Source organism: Hoplias malabaricus, chromosome X2 (genome assembly GCF_029633855.1).
Source record: "Hoplias malabaricus isolate fHopMal1 chromosome X2, fHopMal1.hap1, whole genome shotgun sequence".
NCBI classification, from domain to species: domain Eukaryota; kingdom Metazoa; phylum Chordata; class Actinopteri; order Characiformes; family Erythrinidae; genus Hoplias; species Hoplias malabaricus.
In genome coordinates this window covers 1009557-1037138 of record NC_089819.1, presented here as the reverse complement: position 1 = coordinate 1037138, position 27582 = coordinate 1009557, and the positions used below count along the sequence as shown (strand labels likewise).

The 27582-nt window shown below is 38.0% G+C and overlaps 3 protein-coding genes across 7 annotated transcripts in view; 1 reads left to right on the top strand and 2 right to left on the bottom strand.

Moving 5' to 3' along the window:
- The first annotated feature begins 924 nt into the window (after positions 1-924).
- Positions 925-20114, top strand: LOC136676338 (rho GTPase-activating protein 1-like). Of its 2 annotated transcripts, XM_066653261.1 has the most exons (14): positions 925-1069; positions 1196-1319; positions 7259-7426; positions 10527-10619; positions 10727-10814; positions 12013-12144; positions 12556-12642; positions 13103-13201; positions 13535-13645; positions 14702-14778; positions 15113-15190; positions 15278-15406; positions 15523-15626; positions 17572-20114. In XM_066653261.1, the coding sequence occupies exons 3-14, from the start codon at positions 7291-7293 to the stop codon at positions 17740-17742; spliced, it is 1305 nt and encodes a 434-aa protein (XP_066509358.1). In that variant the 5' UTR covers positions 925-1069; positions 1196-1319; positions 7259-7290; the 3' UTR covers positions 17743-20114. The 2 variants fall into 2 exon arrangements, with proteins under 2 accessions (XP_066509358.1, XP_066509359.1); XM_066653262.1 differs by lacking the exons at positions 925-1069; positions 1196-1319 and adding an exon at positions 7080-7169.
- A 121-nt stretch (positions 20115-20235) lies between these two features.
- Positions 20236-27582, bottom strand: part of LOC136676337 (autophagy-related protein 13) — a 35170-nt gene continuing 27823 nt past the window's right edge. For 2 of the 4 annotated variants that reach the window (XM_066653257.1, XM_066653260.1), the window contains exons 18-21: positions 26416-26578; positions 25591-25719; positions 24607-24797; positions 20236-21542 (exon numbers count right to left, since the gene is read on the bottom strand). The gene's annotated coding sequence lies outside the window, so the exon portion shown is untranslated. Of the gene's footprint in view, positions 21543-24606; positions 24798-25120; positions 25220-25590; positions 25752-26415; positions 26579-27582 lie in introns of all 4 variants that reach the window. The other 2 variants (XM_066653259.1, XM_066653258.1) reach the window with 2 other exon arrangements.
- LOC136676525 (SPRY domain-containing SOCS box protein 3-like) lies at positions 21351-26572 on the bottom strand. The gene is made up of 4 exons (XM_066653612.1): positions 26422-26572; positions 25642-25719; positions 24607-24797; positions 21351-21542 (listed from the first exon to the last, which is right to left on the bottom strand). Exons 1-4 carry the CDS (start codon positions 26570-26572, stop codon positions 21351-21353), a joined length of 612 nt encoding a protein of 203 aa, XP_066509709.1.

The window sequence follows — 27582 nt, the reverse complement described above, 5'->3', positions numbered from 1 at the left end:
AGTGCCTGAACAAGTGGATCAGAAATAGCAGTGCTGCTACATTTTTTAAAACGTCATCGTCACTGCTGAACTGAGAATATTCCACCAAGAAAAAAAAGAGGGGGGGACTAGAAGATTAATAACAACCTGGGCGGCAACAGATGAGCTATTCCCTGTAGTGATGGGAATTTCGGCTCTTTTTGGGGAGCCGGCTCTTTTGGCTCGGCTCTTCATAAAGAGCCGGCTCTTTCGGCTCCTAAATGGCTCTTTGATTTACCACTTATTTCCACTGGTACAGAACAATATTACCTACATTTTACATGACTATATGGACAAATAATTATTGTTCAATATTAAAAATAATAAATAGTGTTGCAATGGCCAATTGTTTTATGGCTGTCTTGTAATAACTCACTGATTTCACTCACACATTCAATTGTATAAATAACTGGATTTTTATTTAAACACCTTAATAAATATCACTTGTAAACTCTGAAACACAGCCAATGGAACTCAAAAGTACAAAATAGCTTATTAAATTAAATAATCATCCATTTCTGGGTAATAAAATAAACAAATACTCTGCAAAGTGCAAAACAGCAGCATTCAACGGTAGTGATTAAAACAACCACAACTGTCAACATTTAACTGATTTAACGTTTACTTCAACTATTTTTGGAAGGCAGATTGTCATTCAGGAAAACCAAGTGTCTCAGCTCGGAGGGTTGGAGCTTGCTTGTTGTTCTCTGATTGGTTGAATGACAAGCCTTAGAAAAAAATGGCTCGGTCTTAGACGGGAACCGGCTCTCATCGTTCACTTACAAGAGCCGGCTCTTTGAACCGGTTCGCTCGCGACCAACACATCAATAATTCTCTGACTTTAAAACTACAAGGTGGACCAACAAGTTAGTTGTATGTGTGTAATACAGTGGACAAAGTGTTTAAAAACTGCCGCAGCAATAGCAGCGCTGCCGTGTCTGACCCACTCTTAGCAGTACAACACTAACGATCCACCACTCAAATAATAACTGCTGTGCTGGCCCTGTGGGGTCCTGAGCATTGAAGAAGACGGTAAAAGGCGGCTAACAAAGTAAGCAGAGGAACAGATGAAATAACGTACCGTCTGTAATGTAAACTGTACTTATATTTTAAGTGGAGGTGAATGTCAAACCAGGGCTGAAATTTCAAAGTTTCGGCTGATCTGTGTATGTTGAAGCTCTCATTTAAGGCGGGCTTTTACGGTGAAGTACGTGTTGAAAGGCACCAGCCGGAAGCGCCGCAGTGAATTAGCTGATGGTCGGAGAGTGGAGAAAGCTTCAGTGAGGAGCTCTGAGCAGCAGGTAAAGCGCTCCATCTTCACTTTCTTATTGAGCGAGAGTTTCTGTGCGCATTATTCACCGGCTCAGGTCGCGCTGTTCTTTGTAGTTTAAGGAATAGAAAAGAAATTGTGCCAAAATCATTCGAACTGAAATGAGACCTAAACAGGTTGCAAGCTAACCTAGTTAGCTTAGCATCTCTCTCTCTCTCTCTCTCTCTCTCTCTCTCTCTCTCTCTCTCTCTCTGTCTCTCTCTCTCTCTCTCTGCTTAGAAAATGATCTAATCTATTTAGCTAGCTCGTTCGCTCACTGCAGTGCGGGGATGAGGGTTTTGACCAAATACTGGTGACAATTGTTTTTTCCCAATGGCAACAAATGGCAGAAACTCGGTTCTCCGCTGACTCCAGCATCTAAACACATTCTAGTAAATCATTAGCGGATTGGGGAGACCGATGCTGTGTGTCCCACCAGCTCTACATCTGCCGCAGAGACGGATGGCTAAGTTTATTTACGAAGGAACTGGCGCTTCTTCTCCGGAGGAGCAAAAGACAAACAACAGCTGTCTATGGGTCTGATTAGCTAACGTTTAATGAAACAGAACTGAACTCACGGGGCGAGTACACTGACAGAAAGAGTAAAAAAGGAGAGGGGAAGAGACACATATATATTTCAGTGATAAACAGCACTTGTACGGCGTAACAGGTCAAACTTCTTAAGTTATATGTAAGAAATATATTTTTCCTCTGTTTAAATTAGAAACAAGCATGTAAAATGACTTTAATGCATTGGTTTTATCAGCCGTCCACTGTGGAATTGTTCGAAACGAAAGAGTGGCTTGGAGAATTGTAGACGGTGTGATTAAGTGGAAATGTACAAGTCGGTTCCTAGATCTGCATAAATCATTTTTTTCCCCCAAGTACTAATACAAGTATGTGTATTTTGTACCTGCAGATACCAATGACGATACTTATTTAGAATTAAGCAATCAGGAGCATTATGTAATAATATAGTTCTTAATTAAAATATTTTTGTTTAATTAAATATTTTATTGTTAATTTCTGCAACTGTCCATATTTAATTAGCATTTTCCCACATTACACAGCAATAATTTGAATTTCCCTCTGGGCTCAATAAAGTATATATACTTATATACGATTAACAGCCTGATCTACAGTGTTGGATCCCATAGAAAATAATTCACTTGTTCATTGTTAAAATTTTCACTTGAGGTGTTTTATGCAACAGTTCCTTAAGGTGCTTTGCATCGGAAAAATAATGCCCTTGTTCAGTGAAAGACACTGTCCCTTTAGTCACAGAGAGAAGAGAGAACTGCTTTGTTCCTTTACTAGAAAGAGATGTTTTGGTTCCTCTTCTCCAATTCTTCCCGAGAGAAAAGGTTATTTCAGTTTACCTAAATACTTGTTTTTGGTGGTGGGTAATTTCATAGACCAAGTGTAAAAGTATAATAAGTGCAGAGAACATAAAACTGAGGGGAGGAATATATTAAAAGGAGTTGTGAAAGTGTGAAAAGAATAAAAGTGTAATGAGAAAGGAAAATAAGTAAATAAAATAGGTTTTATGGCTCCAGTGTCTATGTTTCTCTTATTCATAGTCCAGGCACGTGGTAAGGTTTGAATGGATGGTCAGAGACCTACAAGTGCTTCCTGTGTTTCACTTTTATTTTAAATAATTCTTCTGTACTGTTGTAGTGCATCTTTTAGATATTTTTTGGAGCAAAATAAATGTTTCATCTCTTTTATCCCAGTAGAGCAAATGCAGTTTTGTCTATATATGCTTTAATGCCAATCCTCATCTTTCCAGATGTGTACCAAAGAGGTAGAATGTGTGTAATCTACTTCAGTATTTTTAAAATGTTAATGATCAAGTCATGTACTGCTTTCTGATAGCTTTTTATATTCTACTTTGGGTGGATTATTGACCCTGTGCACACAAATATCAGTGACATGATACATTCATTTTAAATCGACTGGTGTAAGGTACATCTTATGTATAAATATGTAACTCAGTTCAGTTAGTTTTTTTTAATATACAATCGATAAAAGAAGCTGTTACAAATTACAAACCTTTTTAAATTTTTCAATTTTACCGGTCTCCTCATTGTGTGAATATTGAGTGCTACATTTTGATTAATAACTAAAGGCTGTGCCTGTCCCCTTAACACACACACACTAAGAAAAATGCTCAATTTTTTTTGCTGTCATGTTTCTAAAACCACACTGTGGTGTGTCTACTCTCTGGCGGGAGAAATACCGCAGTAGTTGTTGGTTTGGGTTTGCTCTCATCATGATAGCAAGCACTATGGAGGACTTAGTGAAATCATATGATGGATGATACTGACAGATCTGTATTATAAACATCTGTATTATAAACAAAATCTGTCCGTGTTTAATTTTTAGCCGCTCTGTGTTAACATGTGCCACTTTAGTTTGGTTATGTTATTGTGTGATTGGAAAGGCTATCATAATTCTATCATATTACATAATGCTGTCATAAGGCCTTAAAAAAGATATTTATAAGTTTATTTAAATTAGAAAAATTTAGGGTTGGGCTTGATGCTGCTGAAACAGACCTGAAAAAGTATCATTGTTCTATGAATCTAGGTGTAATGGCTTTAAAATGGAATAGAGCATGCCAGAAATTTGCCAAAGGGTTATGAGTAGCCTCATCTTTGCCTTAGGAAGAAAAAAATGAATACAATTCTTGTGACGTTTATAACTTATAATTTTTGTGATGCCTAATTCAAAAACATGGCAGTAAGTAAGACAGACATATTGAAAACTGTTAATGTAGGTCTAGAGCAGCAGTGACATTTTTGTGTATATCAATACATGAGTCAGCACCTGACAATATTACACTCATTAAATGGGGTACAGAGAAAAACACGAGGACTGGAACAAAACCAACATTCAGGTACAAAAAAAAGCATCATTTGTTCAATAATATGTCAAGGCAGAAAAACCAGTAAAATACAAAAAATGTATACAACAGATTAGTCCATATGAGCCAGTATGTATAGTGTGCGCGCTCAAAATAAAATTCACTCTGATTTCTGTTTCTGGTTGCTTCATTAATGTGTACACATAATGAGATTAGTAAGGAATGATGTTTACCAGGTTTAGACCTCCAAGGAGCTCACACCCTCGAGGATATGAACCCCTGCTGTAGTTAATGCTACAGACTGAGACATGAGAACCATCTTCAGTGTAATAATTTGTGAAACAGGTTTAAGATAACTCTTAATCAGTGATTAGTTCTGGGAGTTATGAAGGCATTTATGATCACAACATTAAATTATTGTCACAATATGCTTTTGGGGTATTTTGTGGATGTTGGTGGTAGACGAGTGATATGGCAAAAATACCCTTAATGGCCACTGAAATCAAAGATTTTAATAGGTGTTTTGTCCTCTTTTGATGCAGAAATGGTCTCTACTCTTCTTGGAAGGCATTACATTAGTTTGAACATTGATGTTAGTGTTTGTATTCAGATATAGTTGGCTCCTGGCATTGCACATGGCTTTAAGCCAGTGTGCAATTGCTGCTGAGTCCCTGTTCATTTCATGCATTTCAAGTTTTGTGTGTGTACTGTTGAATGTCAGTGTCTTCATTGTATGTGCCTTAAATCTGAATCGGTCGACCTAATGTGTGTGGACTAGGAATTCATTTTATATTGAAATTTCAGTTTTCAAATTACGAGGCGAGATTTAAAGTGTAGTGTGATAAAACAGCTCTTGAACCAACTGTGGAGTTGTTGAACCAATCGCATACAAGAAAACATTCATCTGTTGAGACATCGCAAGAGCTTTCTAGCGCTGTGTACACTTATTGTCCAAACCTCAAGCCATAAAAAGTGCAAGTTGTGATTTTCATATATCCATTGTATATGGATTTATAAAAAATAATTGCGATTTATATCGCAGTTACAGTATTTATTATAAAAATTGCAGTTAGATGTTTCAGATCTTGTGCAGCACTGAATGTGAATTTCTATCTCATTTATTCAATCACAAAGAATTGTATTGTGAAAATGTCTTGATTATATTGTGCCATGTCACTTATTCCACATGGGATCAGTTTTTGTTCTTAATCTCATAATAACTACAGTTCTGTGGCCTAATGGAAGCTGGTCGTAGATCAGATCATCACTTTCATTCAAAGTTCCTGCAGTGGCACTGGGAAATTTGCAATGCCAACTGGCAAAGGCAAGTTGTGGAGCAGTAGCTGGATTGGGTCTGAGCTTCAGTGAAGTGTAAAGCTGCTGTTTCTGCACAGCTGGGCAGCAATAGAGCCACAGATCTGCCCTTCCCCCTGCTTGCCAGTGATATAAAAAGAAGAGAAATGTCACTGCAGATCAGTATCTGAATCCGCCAAGCGCTTGTGCCTTTAGCCTTACGGCCTTGACATGCGCTTTAAAGATTTAAAGGGGTCTCCTCTTGTTTTGAGGCGATACATATACAATATGTCATTGGGTCAGTATTTTGGAGACTATAACGTTTTAGTGTGTTGTTGTAATAATTTACACTGCACTAAAAGTGTACATAATTAAACAGGAGCCCGTTGAGTTTCTATGTTTGTACTCCTGATTCTTAGGTATTAGACCTTCTGTGTGTACTTCTAGCACATTAATGGCACTTTTCCACTGTCTGGAACCTACACGAATCTGCTGGACTCTGCATGGCTGTTTTGCTTTACCTCATGGTCTTCTGAAGAGGGTTAAATTCTCCTTGTGTCGATGGCCAACAAATTTCCAGGGAAATCTGATCTGTGAGAACTGGAGAGCCGTGGTCAGTCCAAAAAACAAAAATAACACGCGATTACACAATGATTAAACAGCGCCTAACTTTACCACTGTCTGCTTCATTTTGCGGGGATGATTCTCTGTGAACATGTTAACACTTCTCTTATGCTGGGCATTGTGATTCATTATGGGTGTGTGTGTGTGTACCCAAGACAGAGAACCAGCAATAAAATAAACGATGAGTGAAACCAAGCAGGACAGAGAGGGAAGTAACGTCTGGGAAACAAATGCAGTAATAGCTTATGACTGAGGAAATGAATGTGTGCATGAAGGGTCAGTAGATTTATTTATTTCCACCAAATTATATATATATAATTTTTTTTTTTAAAGAGGGTTTGATGGATATCCTTTCTCACTAATTAGGCTGTGTATGTTCTAAGTTTTGGATCCTTTTTAGCACATCATGTTATTCAGTCACAGTTAATAAAATGCTTAACAAAGGAAGTAATTCAGTGCTTTTCATCATTGACAATGCGTTTCCTTGTTTCAGTAACTATACTTTGATACCAGTTCTTGTGCAGGAGTGACTTTAATATGGTCTTTTAATGTGCAAACTGGTGAAAAATCTAATTTTGTTGATTTTCCACTTAGTCCAGATGCAGTTGATCACCCAAAGCTTTAATCGAAGTGTCACCCAAAGTCCAAAAGCTTCACTAAGCCCCACTCAAACTGAATCCTGGTCATAATTTAGGCAGAATAGATTGTGTAGCATGTTTAAGAATGCATAATGTCTTTGAACTGAGATAAAATAAACAAATCTTCAAATGGGACAAACATATAAGCCAGGTCACTTATTACATTTTACTAAAAATTTAAAATTATACTAAAGTAAAAATATTAGCCTTGCAACGGAAGCTCTTAGTTTAAAAAAGCAAACTTTGGGCTCCAAAAAATTTCTTGGCTGATTCACTGCATTTAATGTAATTGTGTAAATTAGATTTTATATTGCATTTTCTTTTAAACCAGTAATTGCTAGATGGGTATAATGCCACTTGCTTTGGGCTGAGGAGGAGTGGCTTTTGTGATCAAGTACTAATCCTTCAACGTCATTTCTAGGTGATTTTTTTATTATTTTTTTTAATATTAGAAACATGTAAATGTAAAATAGTCTTTCGGGGAAAAACAATGCATGTTTCTCTTTCCAGGTCCTTGCTCTAAATAGTTTAAGAGGACCATCATGTCCTCGGATTTGCTGGTGGACCTTCATGATGACTTGGGTAGGGATGATTCTCCCAGCGCTGCTCTGGACCAGCTCAAACTGGTGCAGGACAAACAGTGGCCACCAGATGACCCCGTCAGCATCAGCAAGTCTGGTGAGCAATTAGAAAGTGTGTGTGTGTACATTCAGCTCATGTAGTAATCTAAGATGTTTACTTTGAATTACAAGAACACAGTGATAGACTGTAGTACCCTCAAAATCATGCATGAATGCAACTTTATTAGACGGACACCCAGAGAAAAATGGCTGACCTATTCAACAGTGCCCTAAAAGGTGAATGGGGAGCTATTTTGCACACAGCCATTGTGTGTCATGATTGATTGTTTAGGCAGAGAGGGCGTATCTCTACACAAGTCTAATACAAGCTCAGACATACAAAACCCCAAATCTTCCCTTTTGTTGGACATTATTCTCATATCTGGCTGTCAGCAGAATCACTCGTTGAATTATGGCATAGCATTACAGGACTATCGCTGAAATTTTTGAGTGATTAAAATATTTGCTATTGTCTCATATTTCTCCAGAACCATATCAAAAGGGGACAGATATTCCAAGGAGACATATTTTCCAATATGAAAAAATCACTTCAAATCTGGAGTAAAATAAGAAAAAACATCAATATTTTAGATTGCTTTATTACCCAGGGTTGTATAATACAGCACCCCCCCCCCCCTTTTTTTTTTATTTTTTTTTATTTATTTTTTTTTTAAATAATAATAATCACATCACATATGTACCATGTATTTATTATTTTCATGGATAGTGCTCTAATGGAAGGACTCAACTGTGTGACACTTGCTATTATGAGTTTTGCCAAAGGTCTGGATCAGATGATTCCAGCTCTCTATATTTAGCAGTTCACCGGAACACAGTGGAGCTGTCTGTTGAATTCAGTGTCATTGTTGATAGAAGGGTCAGAAGACACTACAGGAAGATCTTACCCTTTGTGTGTGTTTGTGTGTGTGTGTGTGAAAGAGAGAGGGAGCGAGGGATTGTGTGTAGTTGATTAATGGTATGAATAATCAGTGAACCATGCCTTTTGCCTGAGGAATATCTGCTGCGTTGCTAAGTGAAGGTAATTTTAAGAATGCAGAGAATTGTAGTGGATGGAAGCTATAGGCTAGTTTAAATAAACTGAACTTTTTGGAGGAAATGTTTAATTGCAATTGTTCTGATATTTTTACTGTGATTAAAATTAGGGATGCACATTTTGAACATTTCATGTTCAAGTATCTGCCGATACGAAATCTGTGTAACTACTAGACAGATGCCTATAAATCCAGATATTTATATTGCTATACTTACAGATTTTATTTTGTTAAAGCAGTATCCTGTATCACTAATAAGATGTAATAAACCTGAATGAACAACAAAAAGTTTCAGAGACATGAATAACATTATTTCCACAAGGCAGTAACAAGTACAAGTAGGAAGACATAGTCTAACTTGACTCAACAGCTTTTTACATTGAGGATATTTGTCATGACTGTGAAATTCATTTTCTAAGAACTACTGCTGACCTGTGCTGAGGTTTCATTACATGACTTTTTGGCCGATTTTAAATATTTTGGCATCGAAATCGCGTTTGACCAGTCGCAGCGTATCAAACTTTTTTTTTCGCGAGTCGCGTAGAGTTGTCTCCAGCAAAGGCCAATGAGAACAGAAAGTAAACACAGGCGCGTGCAGTGGAGCTCTACAGTGGATAACGGATTAAATGGTAAAACTATGAAACACTACAATGTATTGCATAGTGCTGGATGCACATGCCCCCATATAACAAGTATTATTCTGTAGAAGAACGTGGTACGCAACACAACAAGCCGTTACAGCCGTTGTTCCAACTGAATTCAAATTTTCCATTCCACCTAAAATGATGCAACACTGGCATGCGCTACGATGCTGTTTCTGAACCGATTAAGGTGGGACGTAGCTATGTGCTATTCTACTAATCTCCAGCTCCTACCGCGGACCGCCGACTATGTTTGCCCATCCACAACCCAAAAACGTGTCTCTAAGGAAACGCGAGTTGCATATTTGGGGTCGTGTAGTTTGTGTGATATATTTCCAGTCTTTGTAAAAATCAACAAAACAGTCGTGTAGTGTGAAATACCCAGTCTGTTAATAATCTGCCCCAACTTTAAATTGAGCTGCATCTAGCGGCGTGCATGCGCGTCAGTATCTGCTTCATGGGGTGTGTCCCAAAAAGTGCCCTGTGTACTACATGTAGGGGTACCAATACTGTGTTTAAGTGCCAGTATCGGTGCCAATACATTATCGGTATCAGTGCAACATTAACTAAAATTATCATTGTTTTCTGTAAATGATCATCCAGGGCATGGTTGCTTCTGATTAGTACATCCCGTCTACAGGAAAATCACATCTGTGTTAGAGCAAAATTTTCCTGCTTAAATCTTGATGACTGTAAATTAATTTGTTTGTCCTTGAGTTAAAAGTTGCCTTTTTTGTGTTTGTGATATCAAATTCATTAACATTTACTCCTAGTGTTTAAGAGGTGTGTATTAGAGGATTAGACTAAGCATATAGTTGTTTACCTTGTCAGTATTCTGTAAAGTGTTATCACAGGTTTCTGACAGTAATCTTGCTTTTGGCTGCTCATAAGTAAACGGTGTTCTTTTCCTGTCCAAGTAAATCATGTGACAGAAGGCATGTGGCAAATACAATACTTTCTAAATGTTTTTGTTTATATATATATATATATATATATGTGTGTGTGTTTTATTTTTATTTTTTTGGGGAAATGAAGCCCGTGTTTGCGCTTCATACAGAATAAATAAAAAGTAAACTGCTCTCTCTGGAAGGGTAGGATTGTCCTCCCTCCACCCCCTAATTTAGCACAGTGTTAGCCAATACAAGTGCCTGTAAGCCAACATGGCAGATTAAGCATTTAATTTTCTACTCTATGCATGCAGAGTAAAATGTTAGTAGCAGTGTGAAATGATGTGCTGGCTGGCTCAGAATGGCCCCTTGGAGGAAGCATGCGTTCACCTTCACGCTTCCAGCTTTGTGGCATGGTGATTAAGGAGAACAAACACATGGGTGGAACTAGCAACAATTAAAATATTGTTGTATATAATATTGTGTAAGACATTGTTGAGAGTCTCTTTTAATAACAGTTGCTACAACTTGTAGTATACCATTTATTCATGTATTAAAAAATTATTTCTGCTTTGTAGCTACAGATATAAAGAGCCTGAGTGAAGGCTCCCACCTGTCACGGGATGACCCATTCTATGAAATTGCAAAGCATCAAATAGTGGAAGTGGCAGGTGAGATATTCAGCACTTGTTACTCCAGATTAGAAGATAATTTGGACATAGTAATCCTGAATTCTGAGTAATTCTCTCTGTTTCTCTCTCTCTCTGTCTGTCTGTAGGTGATGATAACTTTGGCCGGAAAGTGATCGTTTTCAGTGCATGTCGCATGCCTCCCCACAATCAGCTTGATCATCATAAACTACTTATGTAAGCATCTCCATTTCCTAAACAAGTTGTGGTCAGTCCATGACCTGAAACATTACTGAGCAAAGTCAGCAGGTTGTGTTGTGAGTCCGAAGTGTGCATAAATAGTACTTCCTCTAAACCCTTCACTTGTTCCTTACTTAGACTGCACTTTCTCTCATGAAGGAACAGATGTCAGAGAAATGCTTTAAAGTGACTTTATGTAAGTTTTTTTTTGCAATTGAAAAGTAATAGAGTCAGAAAAAACTATTATGATCATACACAAGATAATATGTAAAATGTCCTATGCCAATCCATTAGATCTTTACACAGGGCCTACCACACTTTCTTCCTACCTGCAGCCACAAAATTCCTGTTGAAACATACACCTCAGCGCTAAGGTTGTGGCCATTTATGATCCGATCACCAACCAGCTACTCTTAACATCTACAGTTACTCATTGAGCCCAGCACATGAGTACCCAAACCAGCCACTGTATCACTAGCTCTGCCCAGGGGTCATCAGGTAGGCACCTTCCCTCGTCAGTGTTTCACTGAATTAAGCCCACAACACCTTCAGGAGGCTCAACAGTGAAGTCTGATGTCCCAGACCCACCCCCCGCCAGCTATACAGTCCTACCTTACCCTTTACTATCAACAATTGTAAATCCCCACTGGCCTCCCTGGTGACTAAGGCTGTACCTATAAAATACGCTGTATGGTCACCTTAAATTCTGCAGTAATCAGTGTTAAAAAGTCAGAGGTATGGAATAGGGCTTTTTTTTTTTTGGACCATAGACAATTTTTTTGAGACCATGTCATATGTCTTTTATTTATTAATGCCACACATTAAAAAGGTCAGTCTTGATGAGCTGGGAATATGAAGATATGAGAAAGTGTGTTAAACACTATACTGATGAAGTGATGTTATTATTAAATGTCCTGAAGCTATTGCACAGATGACATTTTCTGTGCATATGTTGCCAATATGTTAAATTCAGCAAGTAAATAGTACATGTGCATTATTAAAATATGCAGAAGTGTGGTATCTGTAAAGATGTGTACTTGTTTTCATCTTAGCAAAACATGTACTTTGACCAGTGTGATGTAGTAATAGAGGTTCTTCATATGAAATGAGTTGCAATCCGTTTGATTTTGATTGCCGTTTCATGCAAATGATATTAATGAGCATGATGATTTGTGTTTTCTGTGACACACTGCAGGTACCTGAAGCAGACATTAGATAAGTATGTGGAGAGCGATTACACACTCATCTACTTCCACCATGGCATGACCAGTGAGAACAAGCTGTCGCTGAGCTGGTTGCGAGATGCCTACCGTGAGTTTGAAAGAAAGTAAGTCATATGAGTCATCACTGACATAGCTGAAACTCTGTACCTGGCTTATTTTCACTTTCAGTATGATGTGCAATTTTGTCTCTAGATTTTACTTAAAGCAATAAATGCCTTATGCTGATCTTGGAGTACCTTTTGTGCTGCACATTTTGGTAGTCTTCTGCTCCCAATGCAATAAATCACACTAATCAGCTCTTTAACAAGTCATTTCTGAGCTGATGTGAGTGTGCTCAAGGAGTAAAACATAAAAATATGCAGGACAGGAGGGTATTCCATGACTAGTGTTCAAAACATGAGACCTGAATAATGAGTGACACATTGCAATACTCGAACAATGGCAAAACATTGCTTTAACCTGTATTTAATGCATCCACAAAGTGTGCAATAACAATAACTTTTTGCACTTGTCAGGTATAAGAAGAACATTAAAGCATTTTACATTGTCCATCCCACCATGTTTATCAGAACTGTCCTCATCTTCTTCAAACCACTCATCAGGTTGGCACTAAACTTATTCTACATATGCTTTAAAAAAGTCACAAAATTAATTCACAAGCGTAATTTCTAATTATAGCACAAATACTAATGGATAAAGATAACATTAGTCTCAAAGTGTACTAAATAGACCAATCTCATTTCTTATTTTTACACCTACTCACTGTTTTCAATTGCTCCTTGGAACTGCATTGTGAGTTGTTGTAGTTAGAACATTCCCAGAGTAAACAACCTTTCAAGAGACAGATATATCATCAGAACACAAATTTAAAAAAAGAGCATTCATTACCAAGCTATTTGTGGTAATGAAGCACTGTTCTAGGTATTTATAGATATCCATCATTATTTGTGAATTCCTACTGAAGCAGCTTTACAGACTTTAGAGACTGTTACTTTAGCAAATGGTGGAGATGGTGTAGCATTGAAGGTGAAGTTTGATTCTGATGTGTGCTTGTGTCCACAGCTTTAAATTCGGCCGCAAGATACACTACGTTAACTACTTGAGTGAGCTGGAGGAAATAGTGAAGTGTGATCAGCTGGTGATTCCCAGTCGAGTCAGAGCGTAAGAATCTCATAAACACTACACTAACCCAGCATACACGACACACATTTGTGGTGGAGTATCTATTATTTAACAATAGTTTCATTTTATTGAACCCAAACACCAGTGACTGTTGTAATGGGTTCTCTACCTAGGTAAGCATATACACCACAGTAGTAAGGGTCCTAACACTGCATTCGCCGTGTTGTCACATTCATCTACATTTGTAATGGCATTAATTTCTAAGTCAATCTGCATAAGAGCAGCTCATAATGTCATAAATATAAGTGCCATGTAAACAGAAACTCATCTTGTCAAAGCAGGTTCACATTGTTATTGTCTGCCTGACTGTAGGTACGATGACAAGATCCGTCTCAATCTAAAGCCTTCTGTGGTACCTGGTCCAATTTCACCACCTCGAAGCCCTCCTCTTCCCTTCCAACAGTTTGGGGTGCCCTTATCCTTGTGAGTGAAATATTGAAGTTGAATTCTTTATTTATTTATTTGTGTCTGTGTATGTCTGTCTGTTTGTCTCATATTGATCACAATGTGTCATTTCATTTAAAATATAAAAGTATTGTTCTCTAATCTCTGGGAGAAACATTCTAATGATTTACTAACCTCTTATTTACCTAATGATTTTCTAATTATGCTCCAGTGTTCAAAGGAAAATATCAATCATTAATAACGTTTATCCACACCCCACTCTGCTTATCGAAGTGTAAATGAATGCCTGCTCATGGACCCTAATAGTGTTTCACTTCAAAATAACTCTTATGTTCAGAGCTTGTGAATTTGTAAAGTCAGGTACTTTAAGGTATACCCATTGTGGATAGACCTTGTATACGCTCAATAAAAAAGAATGAAATGAAACAAGATGTTTTACAGTAACTGCAAATGATCTTAAGTCAATATGCTCAATGCCAGTTGTTGTCTAGAGGGGTATACATCTCTTAGCAATGGACTGTAGAAAAGTGGAACCGTGATAATTAGAGATGCACAGTTTTACCCATGACTGGAGTTGGCCGGTTTTCATTGTGATTGGCCATAACTGGTGACCTGCTGATCAGTCTCCTATAACCGATACTGTGCTGCTCACAGAAGGTGTAGATTGCTCTGCTACAAACTGAGAGAAACATAAAAAGAGGGGGAGACTATTAGGAAAATGTGTACGAAAGTCTCTTAGCAATGCTTGAAGTCACAGAATTAAAATTGGTCGGTCACAGTCAGGGGCGTAACCACGAGACGAGCAGGAGATGCTGTGTAAAGTGTAGAACTGCAGTGCTCCCAAGTTTGCCCAGGCCCTCAACAAAGGTCAATTTTTGGCTATGCCACTGGTCACAATTCAAATAAACAGTTCTCAGTGCTTCTAGTGTTAAATATGTCACTAGTCGAGGCAGATGTTATCTTCATTGTTAATTTCTCGTTCTAGCTTTTTATAAGACATTTTATGATAATGTTTCTCTCAACAGAAGCTTTGTTTAAGTGTCTTGAGTTTGTGTGTACTCTGCTTGTGTTTAGGTTGCGAGACAGAGGTGCAGATTCTGAAGGCATTCCAATGGTGATGCGAGACACGATCACCTTCTTGAAGGAACATGGTGAGCTGCATTCTGTTAGTTATACATTTATTTTTATTATTTCTTTAAAGAGAAGTTATATAGCAAAATTCTAAATGCTATTTTGTGTTAATTTCCCACACCATACATAGGCTAACATAAAATATATAGGTTGTGAACCAAATATGGCCTTTTATGTAAGAATATTCTTAATTTCAAGCCTGGAAAATGAGTCCTATTGTAGTAATACAGCAAGGCTTTAGTCACAGTCATGTAAAAGCTTACTCATGAATTCCAAAAGGAGATCATGCATTTCTTTTGTTTCCTTTTTCCCCTCTCCTTTTCTCCTTCACCCTCCTTTCACTCCATGACTCAGGTCTGCAGACAGAGGGAATATTCCGGCGGTCAGCTAATGTTAGCCTTGTGAAAAACATCCAGCTGAAATACAACTCGGGTACCCTCATCATACTCCTAATGGAAACATTTAGAAGTTAATTCTTTTTAAAATGTTAGGGATTGACGTGTGAATGTGTGTGTGTAGGAGAGGAAGTGAATTTCTTCCAGATTGAAGATGTGCACCTGGCTGCTGTAATCCTTAAGACATTCCTCAGGGAGTTGCCTGAACCTTTGCTTACTTACAAGCTCTACAACGACGTCGTCAACTTTCAGAGTGAGCGTTCTCTCAATTTACCAGCTCCACAGCAGCACTGATATCTTGTCATATCGTGCAAATTGGTCATTTTTGCTCTTCTTTGGGTTTATTATTTTTTATTTTTTTCCCCCCAGATGTGGACAGTGATTCTCAAGTCATAACAATCCGAAACATGCTGATGTCACTTCCTGAGGAGAATTATGCATCACTGCGATTCCTCATCAAGTTTCTTGCTGAGGTGAGCAACTGCATGGTTGAGTTTCTCCAATTAAGGCACTGGATCCATGATTATTTGAGCATGGAAAAGCGAGAATACAGTGCCAAAACAAAAAGCAAAAATTAGAATACTGAGAACCTAGACAGAAACCTGAGAGTAGGAGCTTCTGCTTACTCGCTTCTCAGTCCTGTGCACTCTGACTTATTCTTGTTTAAAGGTGTTGAAACCAGGCTTTCTAAACGGGGCTTTTTTTAGACGGTGTCAGAATGGTCTAAATACCTCAAGGATGAAGCCCCACAGCACCATAACATGTTACAGACATTTAATTAGGACCTTAGGGAACTGCCTTCTTGTTGAAAATTAGAATGATGTGTCCTTTTTAAATACTGTGAGTGTGTATCGCCCTGCTGTAGACTGGTGCCCCCTACAGGGTGTGTTCCTACCTTGCGCCCAGCAGTGGCATAGCCAGAAATTGACATTTGTGTGGGCCTGGGCAAAACTGGGTGAGCATGAGTTAGGTTACCATCTTCACATCTACGGATGCCAACTTTCTGAATATGGGAATGTTAGAAATATTAAACTTATATAAATTTACCTAATGTGGAAATTCATCTCCGATCACTCATGGCATAACAACACAAATGACAAAACATCTACAGCCATATACAAAACGTAGAGGAGAGAGGTGGGGAGGGAATATATATATATATATGTGTGTGTGTGTGTCCAAAGTGTATAGGTGACTGGAAAACCAATTACAGACAATGAATGCACTCCAACCTCAGTGCTACTTGAAAGTGTATTCTCTAAGGCTGGGGAGATCAAAGAAAATGAAACGCCTCAACCCCAACAAAGTTTAAAAAGCTCCTTTTTAAATAAAAATCAATGTTATTTTTGTCCCTTTCCCCATACTGCTCTGTTGCAGTTTACTGTCCTTCACTCCCAGGCCCATAAGCACTCATTGATGTATTTATGGTCAACATCACACTCAGTTAATAATATATCAGTGCAAACACAGTTTTATATTCAATGAGACATTGTGGCAAAAATAGTTTATTTTAAACAGACATCCCAGGATACTCTGGCTCAGGACTGTTAGTCTGTCTTATATTCCTTTGCACAGCAGGTGTCACTAGTGAGAACGATTCAATGAAGGGTAATTAACCTTTTGGCAAACCTTCGGCCTGGAAAGCCCCATTTGATTAATGAAGCCTTGTTTTGCCATCACTAGGTTTACCTGTGGATGTGGGGTAATTATTACTAATCCCATGTGAATTCCCATGGGGGGAAAATGTAGTCATATCCTGGGGAAAAGGGATTTTTTGTGGTTTTTCTCAAGAATGGAGGAGCTGGAGGAGGCATTTATTGATGAATAAGGTTCAAGCTCAGCTGCTGTATGACATTTCACAGTCAATTCCATAAAAAAAACCCTAAGCAGAACAGAACCATAGGGACAGTCTTAAAAACTCCAGTAATGTTGCTGGGTCTGGTCCACACTCTGGTGGCAGTGTATCCAGTAGCTGCACTGATCTTTTCACTGATCTTTTTTTCCTCACCAAGAATTCTTATCCAGTGCAAATCCACCCTAACTCTTTGTCACTCCTGTGTATGATGGCCGATTTGCTCGGGTTGCTGCTGTGGGGAGTCTGTTGAGTTGTTTTTTAATTAAACTCTTCTGGCTCACCTTACTAGTAGGGAAAATGTTTTTGATGTCTAAAATTGTAGAAATAATGCTAGAAATATTTTCTCAGCTGTTTCGTTGTGTATAATGTGCAGAAAAAAATAATGTGGAACTTGGTCTCAGGAACTTTCATTGTAAAACTAATCCTGCCGAATAGGACTTTCATGATGCTCAGTGCTTACTTTTTTGTCCGGTGTCATGAACTGCCAACTATCCACCATCAAAACATTCAGTGGAACTTCTCTTTGAATGTTTGTGTTTTAATGTTTTTTTTTTTTCCCCCAGGTGTCAGCAGAGAGCGAGGTTAACAAAATGACCAACACAAACCTGGCTGTAGTGTTCGGCCCCAATCTTCTGTGGGGGCAGGATGCCGCCATGACCCTCAGTTCCATTGGACCCATCAACAACTTCACCCGCACCCTGCTCGACCTGCATGAGGAAGTTTTTGGCCAATGAGGAGGCCTTCTAGTGTCCATCCCACACTCTGTATCTCTGCCCATCATGCTGTGGCCCTCTCCCGCTCTCCTTTAGTGTTGCCAAATGCATGAGTGCTGTAAATGGGTGAGGCTTTGCAAGAGGGTATTTGGCGGGAACAGGATTTGTGCAGACTTCTGGTTTAAAAGACTGAATTTTTTTTTCCCTCTCTTGTTTCTTCTTAAATGGTGTATTCTTTGTGGGAAATTCAGACAATCAGTAATTTGTCATTTATGCTTTTGATTATGTAGCTGTTTATCATTTCAAAAGGTACCAGCCAGACAGAGACATTTTTAGTCCTTCTCATAGGCCAAAACGTGATTAACCAAGCTCAGATTTATATCTTTGGGCTATGATTTTTGACCCTTTTGAATTGATTTGCTTTGAAAGCAAAAGGCCCTCTTGGGTTGAGCCATAGTCATCGCTATGGACCAGTAGAAAGCACTAACGCTCAAACTTGAAACACTTGTTTTAAACTTCTGTTGCCTTTGTATTATTTGTTAGTTTTTACTTTTATTAAGTATCTTGTATTATTTGTATTATCTATTCTATTGTATTTCTGTCAGTGTATGATTTTTGTTTTCCAACAAATTGTTGTATATAGCAGTCTGATGCTTGCAAACTTGGAGGAGGCTTAATATTTTAAGTAATACAATTTATAGTTATTCCATGAATTAGTATACTATGAGATATACTTTTTTTTTCTGTAAATGTTTATTATTGAGCATAAACCAGATGGTGATCTCAGAGGCACTGAGTTACTTGAAAATGAGTCAGGAATTACAATGTGTGCTGAAATTAGTTTTGTACTGCAATCACCGTCACTATGATCACAATCATAGCGATTGTGGAGCTGGCAATAAATCAGCACTCTGTCAAAGACATTTTTTAAGAACACAGGGGTCAGTGTGTCAGTCCTGTAGCACTGTTGCACAGTGACCCATTTTTTTGTTGCTATAGCTGTATAAGTTAATGCCTAGAGCTTAAATTACTCTCACTTTTGAGCTTTCACTTTATAATATTTTTTGGGATCTTACTCTTCAGAGTTGCCGTTAACCTCCACCAACACCCTCTTATGCTTCTGTCCATCATCTCCCTGGTGTACAAGAAAGAACGAGTCAGTTCAGTTGCATGTGCTGTTCAGTAATGCTCTTATCCCGTTTAATGCCTCACAGTTTTATATCACCCAAAGATGAAGTGGTTTAAAATATAAAGTATACAGAGTCATCCAAACAGTCTTTAAGGTTTCTTTAGTCAACTATGGGACTATTCTAAAGTCAAAGCCACCCTTTTCTTATTTAGTTTCCGTTCAAAACCTTGTTTGCTTATTCTCTCTCAGATATGATTTGGATTACAAGAAGCACAATGCAACCAACATCTGAACACTGAACTTCAGAGATTTGCAATTTCTTTGAGTTTCTCAAGAGATTAAATCTGTAATAAGAGTGTAGACACTTAAAATTTGTATTTAAACTAGATTTATTTTATCTAGGGCTCTCCTTCAACATTTGTTCCCCATGACCAGATGATCACATTTTTGACTGGAAATGAATTCAAATTGAAGGGTCTGTCTTTGCACGGTACCGTACCTGGTTAATCTTAATATAGCTGATGTAACTACGACTCATGATGCAAGGATTCAGCATGGAAAAGGGGCCCCTTGATGTCATGTGTTAACTGTATGCTGTAATTCAAACTATGAAGAATCATATCATATATAGCAGATAAGATGTTCAATATTTCTCAGTATTTTCCAGCACTATTTCAGCATGTCTTTGACTAAAACTTCCATTTTTACAGTTTTCACATGATCAGACGTTCAATAAGCTGACTACTTTGCACAGTGGGAAACTGTTTCCCAATGAGGTTTAAAGTCCAGGATTCCAGCTCATTCAGCGGGGACTAGGAGTGAAGTGTTGCAATGCCTCAATATTGAAATGTAACTGTTTACTGTGTACGTACGTCAACCTCAAATTTCATGTCAATGCTTTTATGTATTGACATGTGAACCAGTGGCTTAAATTGTTTAGTGAACCCACCCTGAAACCCATGTGTTTGTGTGCCTTATTAAGGTCACTTGGCCGTTAGATTAGATTATGTTCTAATGGATTATTGCTGTTTAAACCTCCCTGTTCTGCTAAAACCTTGTGAACTTTGTGTCATTCTGTTGTTAACCTTGTCCAAGTGCCAACCAGTTTAGCTGTGCTGTGGTTGTGTTTCCGTTTTTTGTTTTCAGGTGGAAAGACCTGTTTTCTTTTCTGTGAAGATTCTCTGCTCTCATTTTAGATGAAACTCATTTGCTTTAAAAATCTGTACTTTTTGTAAATGTGGTAATAAATGGTATATAAGTGCTACGTCATGTGAGGGCATGAAGTGTTTGTAAATCGGATGGAAGTGCAAGTAAACACATGATTTGTATTGTATTAATTAAATAGATGTAGTACATGATTAAAAAGAACTGCAAACAAAAAACAAAAATGACACAGTACAGTTTTATAGTTTTTGTTTCAGTTTTGGTCTATGGCCAACAGTTTATAAGTCATTGGCTTATTAAAAATTTTCTTTTCTTATGTTGAGACTTAATTTTCCCCTCCACTTATTCCAGAAATATTCCATGGAGCTGTCATTACAGACAATTCCAGCCCAAGTCTAGGAGAGCTTTATGTAAGGTGATCTTACACTTCTGTGGCTTCTACAGAATATCCTGCTTCATTCTACACGTTGCTGTGGCAATTATACAAACCGCAACATAATTTTTATGTCCACAATAGGTACAGCTTGAAGAATTTACAAATCATAAAGGGTGTCTACAAACGTTTGGACATATGTGCATTTAGGGAATATAAACCCCACGTCATTGGATACAACATCTCTAAAATACTACTACAATGATTTATTTATTAAATCAAACAAATGCTGGATTTACTTTATTGCTAAAGACCAAGTGGGTCTTTGCTGTTTAAGCTGCCATTTATAAAGTGTCTCTCAACCTTTTTTTGAGAATATTACCATATAAATATTATTGATCAGTTCAGTGTGTGTGCTCTGAAAAACGATTGTTTATATATATATATAACTTTAAAGCACCTGAAATTTTTTATTATTATTTTTTATTTTTTTTTATTTATCCACTCTGTTGGACACACCTACCTTGTTGTTCCACATTGTAGATGTACAGTCAGAGAGAGTAGCTCATCTGTTGCTGCACTGTGTGTGTTGGTGATCCTATAGTCCTTCAATGGACACAGGGCACCACCTTGTGGTGGTCCATTAAGGAACAGGGTGATAGGTGCAAATAATGTATACAGACCAACATTAGGACCACAGTCTATAAGTGCAGCACTACAAAGTGCTCCTGTGTACTGTGGAGCTGAAAGAATGGACAGTGAGTGTAGAAACGAGGTGGTAACCATAATGATGTTATGGTTGATGGGTGAATGTGAGCAACTCTCTGCTGTGTGAACAGAGTCTGAGTTGTGTTCATGTGTTCTTCCTGAGGATTTAAGTTCTTTGAGTGCCCAGCCAGTCCGGAATGCATGTGTGAGTGCTTTAGTTGTGCAATGGACAATACCTTTTGTTATGTACATGCTCTATGTATGTATTTGGCAGCGTAGTGCAGGAGGCAGGGGCAGCGAGTGTGTGTGTCCAAAGCGGCCAAGGCAGTGTGTGATGGTGTGCATGCAGTGTTCCTGCAGGGAGGACAGACGGGATGTTCTCAGGCCCAGCAGCAGCTCTGTCTCAGGGGCAGTGGAACTCACCATGGGATACAAGGCACTGCAAACCTGCACAAAACACACACAGCATTTTATTTTTATTTTTTTCCTTAATTCACCAAACCTCAATTACCCAATTGAACAGAATTAATGTAGACATTAATCTACTAGAACGCAACATTTGCAGTACTCCTGACAGCTTACAGTAAACAAGTTTCACTATGAACACAGTTTGTCAATGAATACAATGTGTCAAACACATGAGTGGAATTGGCAAACACTTGTAAGAGCTGCCACTCTGCTTCAGGATCTCAGGGTCCTGGGTTCCAACCCTGCCTCAAGTAACTGTCTTGAGTGGTGTGTTCTCCCTGTATCTGCAAGGGTTTCCTCTGAGTTCTCCGGTTTCCTTCCGCAATTTAAAAACACATGCAGGTAGGTAGACTAATTATTCAAAAGTGTCCATAGGTGTAAGTGTGTGACTGTATGTGTGTTTCTGTGTGTGGTTCCCTGTGATGGACTTGTTCCTTGTCTTCGGCTCACTGATTCTGGGTAGGATCTGGACCCAACAAAACATTAAAAAAGATGAAGTAGTTACAAAAAATTAATAATAAAATGTAAAAATGTGGGGGTTTAAAAAATTAAAAACCATCTGTCATTACAAAAAAAAACAAGGCTCAAAAGTGCATCTCCCAGTTTTTAGATGATTGCAATAACCTTATATGCTTTGCACCTTATTTGTATTTAAATAATGTAAAGGTCCGGCACATTCATTCATTCATTGTCTGTAAACACTTATCCAGTTCAGGGTCACGGTGGGTCTGGAGTCTACCCAGAATCATTTGGCACAAGGCAGGACCACACCACTGTAGTGGATATGATGAATGTGTATTAATCTCTAATAAGAAATTGTGACGTTCTGAAGATGTGATTTTAAATACCCAAACTTTAGCTCGTTTCAGAGACATCTCTAACCAAGATCGTAAGGTGAGTTAAATCTCCAGAGCAGGCCCGTAAAACCCCCTCCAAAGACCCTTTTTATGACTTAAGGAACCCCAGGGTCAAGAAAAGAATGCAGAGAGACACAGAGACTCAATCTTGATTGAAACTCACAATACCCTCTTACACCTTTTTAAAGACTTTTAACTCTAAAAGACTCAAACATCCCAAAGTTCTTACATGGAAAACAGGTCGTATATGGGCACAACTGTTTGAAATTAATCCCGTTTTGACGATTAAAATAAGTGGATTTAATTTACATGTGTTTAAAGCCATTTTTGTTTATTTGAATTTATGTAAAACCAAGGTAGCCACATACTATGTGTTTAGTTTGTTAATAATTATATAGAACATGGTTGTTTTTGTGTTAACATACAATCTTTTATATTGCAAAGTATTCACTCAGGGATGGTCAAGTCTTTGTTTTGTCAAGTGTCATAAATTCTGTGATGCCACGCCCAAGGTACAGGAAACGGCCAATCAGGAGCAAGAAAAGCTCCAATTCACCCTCATTGAGGACGAATAAGGTATTCGGGGTGGGTTTTCTAAACTCTGGTTAAAAACCTGTGGCGCCAAATGACAAGAGCTTTTTGAGCTTTTTGGGCTTTTGCCCCTTTTTCTCCGCTGTTCGACTCTTCACTTCAAGGCTCCAGATACTTGGGGCGTTATCTCTTTTAGCCTTTTTCAAGACCTATTATTAATAAAATAATCATTAATTATCATTGACTCCGCTGTGTAGTGCTAATGCCACCGCAACGTGTGCATACTATTTCCACTACACCCCAGAGGGGGACACTTGTGAGTCAAAAGTCCACCTACCAACTTGTGCTTTTGAACCGTGGGAGGAGAATACACCAAGCTCCAGACAGTCACCCGGAGCAGGACTTGAACCCACGACGTCCAGGTCCCTGTGTGACTGTGACACTACCTGCTGCAACACCGTGCCCCTCTTAGGTCCGGCATATGGTAAATGTAAAACTGTATTTTTAAATATGGCAATACAATACCACTAATCACATCATATTAAATAAATAAACTTTTACTATCTCTAAGCGGCTTTGATTTATTTTTCATGGAACAAACTACTAAAAAGACAAATTTCAGTCAGGAAACTGCAGTTATGATTCCCGAATAATATGTTGAGCTATGGACAGCCTCCAACATTAGTAGCACTGATTGGGAAACCTAGCTAGTGGATAGAAATTGACCTGTCGAATGCATGTATTATGAATTTTAAGGTTTGCAGATTGTACGTATGTATACACAATCATACAGAAGGAAGGACAAAGGGGAGAAAGAAAGATTTTTAAAAAAGGGGGTGGGGGCGAACAATTCAACAACACAAAAATGAATTGTTTAGGGAATCAGTGTTGGGTTTCATTTAAAAAAGTAAAATTCAGCAGTTAAAGAAAACAACCAAGATTCTAGGGAAATACTGTTCTCTCTGGTTTGTTTATGTCCAGAAGCTCTGTCTCTTGGAAAGGTGGAGTGTTATCTTTGAGTGATTTTAGTATGTGGCTGATGTTTAACTTGTCAGTTTGAAGCTTTTATTCAGTGTTTGAATTACCACAGAAACTCATTGGTAACTCAAGTTTGCAAGGCTTTCAGTCTGTGTTTAGTGCAGTTAACAATCTCCTGAATTTAAAGCCAGTTCCACATTCATCACAATCATCTGAAACAGCAAAAATAAGTCAATATTACCTAACAGGTACAGAGCAATATCCTCATCCCAATTTGTGCTTTTCGCTGTTTGTAATTCTCTCCGTTGCTTAAACAACTACAGATACACTTTCACTGCCATGAGCAGAGAGAGGTCCAAACCGGACCAACGCCCATTGTATTTTACCCATTTCCTTGCTTCATAAAAACATATTAGAACTGTTTCCGGCATGCAAACAGACTGGAGACCTAGCAAATGTTGAGGTAACAACCTCAGAACTTTATAAAAATGTTTTTTGACTAACATTTTGAACGTTATTCTAATATTACCCTTTGAAGTCTTTAAAAGTTTAGTTTTATGAACCAGTAATTACATGTATTTCTTTATTTCTTGTGGTTATTCTTAAGTTTGATCAATTTTTTTTTTCAGATTTTCCATGCATATTGAGTGGTCCTACATATATATGTGTTACCTCACCTGATCCAGGCCAGAGAAAGCCAGCCCGAGGTTATCTCCATTACGATAGAATGTTAGTGTTCCTGCGGTTCGGTTCAGTAAAACCCCAATCACGGTGTTTTTGTCATAAAATGGTTCTGTGTACTTCCTACTCTTGCCATTGTGCCAGAGTAAGCCTTTATATGACAGACCCCAACTTTCAGAATCCATACCTGCAAACACAAATACACATGGCCTTAAATGGATAGTCTTACTCCAGAAAGCTACTAACATGCTAACTAGTCTGTGTAGTGTTTTTTATGACCTGGAGGCAGTAACAGAAATTTGATGATGTATCTTTACAGAAACACTGTAGACTATTTCTATTTGAAAGTTTAATTACAGTGTTTGTTAGCAACATTAGATTCACCGCTTTTTTTCCTGAAGAAATGAACCAAAATGCTGACTTTATATACATTTTCTTTTTCTAAACTACTCCTTTAACTATATTTCACTCTATTGCTTGTAGTTTACACAGTAAATGGAAACAGCTTACGCCTGTGTCTGTGGGGTGTTTGTGTGGTTTTTCCTCTCTTCACAGACATCATGGCACTTGGAGACTGCTCCATAAATTCATCAGGACGAATGTCCATCTCTAAATCATCCAGACATGCAGCCTATGATATTGTAGCTCTGTATTTTTAATATATTTGTGAGATAATGGCATATCAACTATAGTATGAATACTTGTCTTGTTTACAATGTAGGGATCCCCTGGTCAAATTAGGTTTCGCTGTTTTTTAAGTGAAAATATAAGTACATTTCCTTAGAAGGAACACACTTATATATGTTTTAAATTGTAGTTATCATAGCGTCTATTCCTAAGAAATAAAAAAAATGAAAGACACTGGCTGAAAAATACTTATATTTACTGACAAAAGAGAAAAAACAAGCATTATCAAGCATTCAAGGCACAATATATATATATATATATATATATATGCATATATTTACGGCAGTCCTCACCTACTAGATTAATAAACTGCTCCCCTGCATGCAGATGTGCATTCATTGTACCCACACCCACCATCACAGAGGTGCCATAGGGAGGCTCCAGAAACTCAATCTCCCAATAGTGCTCACCATAGGAAAAACCTGTAACACACACACATACACACTCACACACACTGTAGGAAAAGAATCATAACTAAACCTTAATCTAGCATTATAAACATGTTGGTACATGTCCATACACTGACTATAAAGTACTCCTCATGGCTTATAAATCTCTACATGGTTTAGGCTTTCAATAATATACTGAACTTCTCATACCTTATCACCTATCACATACACGTTTTTAGTTAACTCCCTTACTCCCTTCGGGTTACTCTCTCTCTGTTTCAACACACAGCAATCAGATCTGTGTTTGTGTATAAAGGCAATGTGACCAAACTGGCGTGTGTGTGTGGGTGTGTGTGTGTGTGTGTGGGTGTATGAATGCATTGTAAATGGATGTGTGTGTGTGTGTTTTTGTGTGCATAAATAAACTGTGAATTCTTCCATGTGTTCACATGTATAAACACATTCAGATCAGTACTGTGTGTGTATATATTTTTTTCATATGTAAATGCATGCATGTGTGTATGAACAGATTATATTCCATTCTGTGGTTGGACATAAATACACAGTGATCATCCCTGCATGTGTGTAGAGACGGGATGTGACAGCATGTGTGTGTGTGTGTGTGTGTGTATAAATACTTGGTGATTAGACCTGGGTGAGTATAAACAGTCAACTGATCTGTGTGTGTGTATAAAAAGAACGTTTTTAACTGTGTGTGTATATAAACACCTTTACTTCCTCGGACGCCTGCAGTGCCATGGCTCTCCAGTAGGGGACTGATGTGGAAGTAAACAGCCTGGCCGCATGGAGACAGAAAGGCATCGGGTGATTTTCCCTTAGTGTCCCATTCCCAGGTCTCCCAGGTGTGCCCTTTTAGGGCAGGCATCATTTACTACACACACAACAAACCAGTTTTAATTCACAATGCTGTGTAAAGTGTAACAGTAATAGTATATACAAAGAAAAATAGTGTGAAATGTTTTACACATTATCTGAGATTTTTGGTATCTCTTTTCCAGTATATCCAGAAGTTTGCCTGTTGGGTAGTTTTACCAACTCTGACCTTAAAAATGGTTGTGCTCTAAGGCTCACTGAGATCCTTTTAACTGCAGCTAAAATTTGTGTCGCTCGTGCCTGGAAACACTTCCTTTCCAAATATGGATTTCTGAAATGAACCAGTATACCCCTAGAAAAGATCACCTACCTTTTAAGAAACAAATTGGAAATGTTTTATAAGGTGTGGCCGCCCTTCTTTGACTATACTGAAGATTCCTTCGACCAGTCTGATTGATTCAGGGTGATGTAAGATCTTTCTGAATTTTTGACTATATTTGTTAGTCATACACTAGGTTGACCTTATTAGTATTAAATATATTTATACTATAGTAAGTGTACACTGAAATTTCTCCGAATTGTAAAGACACTGTGAAATAAAAACCGTCGGTAACAAAGCGGCAACAGAATCAGAACTATTTACAGTGTTGGCAACAGGAACGTAAACAGAAGTTTAATGATTTTAAAAGCTATACATACATACAGCTATACAAAGCTATAACATAAAACTGTTATAAAAATTTTGCTTGATGAAGGTTTCACCAACAGACACAGATCAACCAATATATTAAAATAAGCTTCTAGTTTCAACACTAAAGTAGGTGCACTTTGTACTACTGCAATTACAGACTGTAGTTATCTGTTGTTCTGTACTTCTTTAAGCCCTTTTTTATCCTGTTTTTCAATGGTCAGGGCCTTACAGGACCACTAATGATGGTGTGTTAACTGTGTTATGTACTGGTATGAGTGGATCAGACAAAGTACAGATTCTGAGAGATTATGACCCAGGAACCTAAACGTTCCAGCCAAAAGTGTCCTATGACCACTGACAAAGGACTAGAT

What these genes read in the sequence shown, in the direction of transcription:
- LOC136676525 (XM_066653612.1), bottom strand. Translation starts at nt 26,572, where the DNA reads ATGCCTGCCCTAAAAGGGCACACCTGGGAGACCTGGGAATGGGACACT. An exon ending in CACTGCAGGCGTCCGAGGAA is followed by an intron (nt 25,720 to 26,421) that starts GTAAAGGTGTTT and finishes TGTGTGTTACAG; the next exon opens with GTTTTTCCTATGGTGAGCAC. An exon ending in CTCTGTGATGGTGGGTGTGG is followed by an intron (nt 24,798 to 25,641) that starts GTACAATGAATG and finishes TTGTGTTTGCAG; the next exon opens with GTATGGATTCTGAAAGTTGG.
- LOC136676338 (XM_066653261.1), top strand. Translation starts at nt 7,291, where the DNA reads ATGTCCTCGGATTTGCTGGTGGACCTTCATGATGACTTGGGTAGGGAT. An exon ending in TCAAATAGTGGAAGTGGCAG is followed by an intron (nt 10,620 to 10,726) that starts GTGAGATATTCA and finishes GTCTGTCTGTAG; the next exon opens with GTGATGATAACTTTGGCCGG. An exon ending in TACCGTGAGTTTGAAAGAAA is followed by an intron (nt 12,145 to 12,555) that starts GTAAGTCATATG and finishes TGCACTTGTCAG; the next exon opens with GTATAAGAAGAACATTAAAG.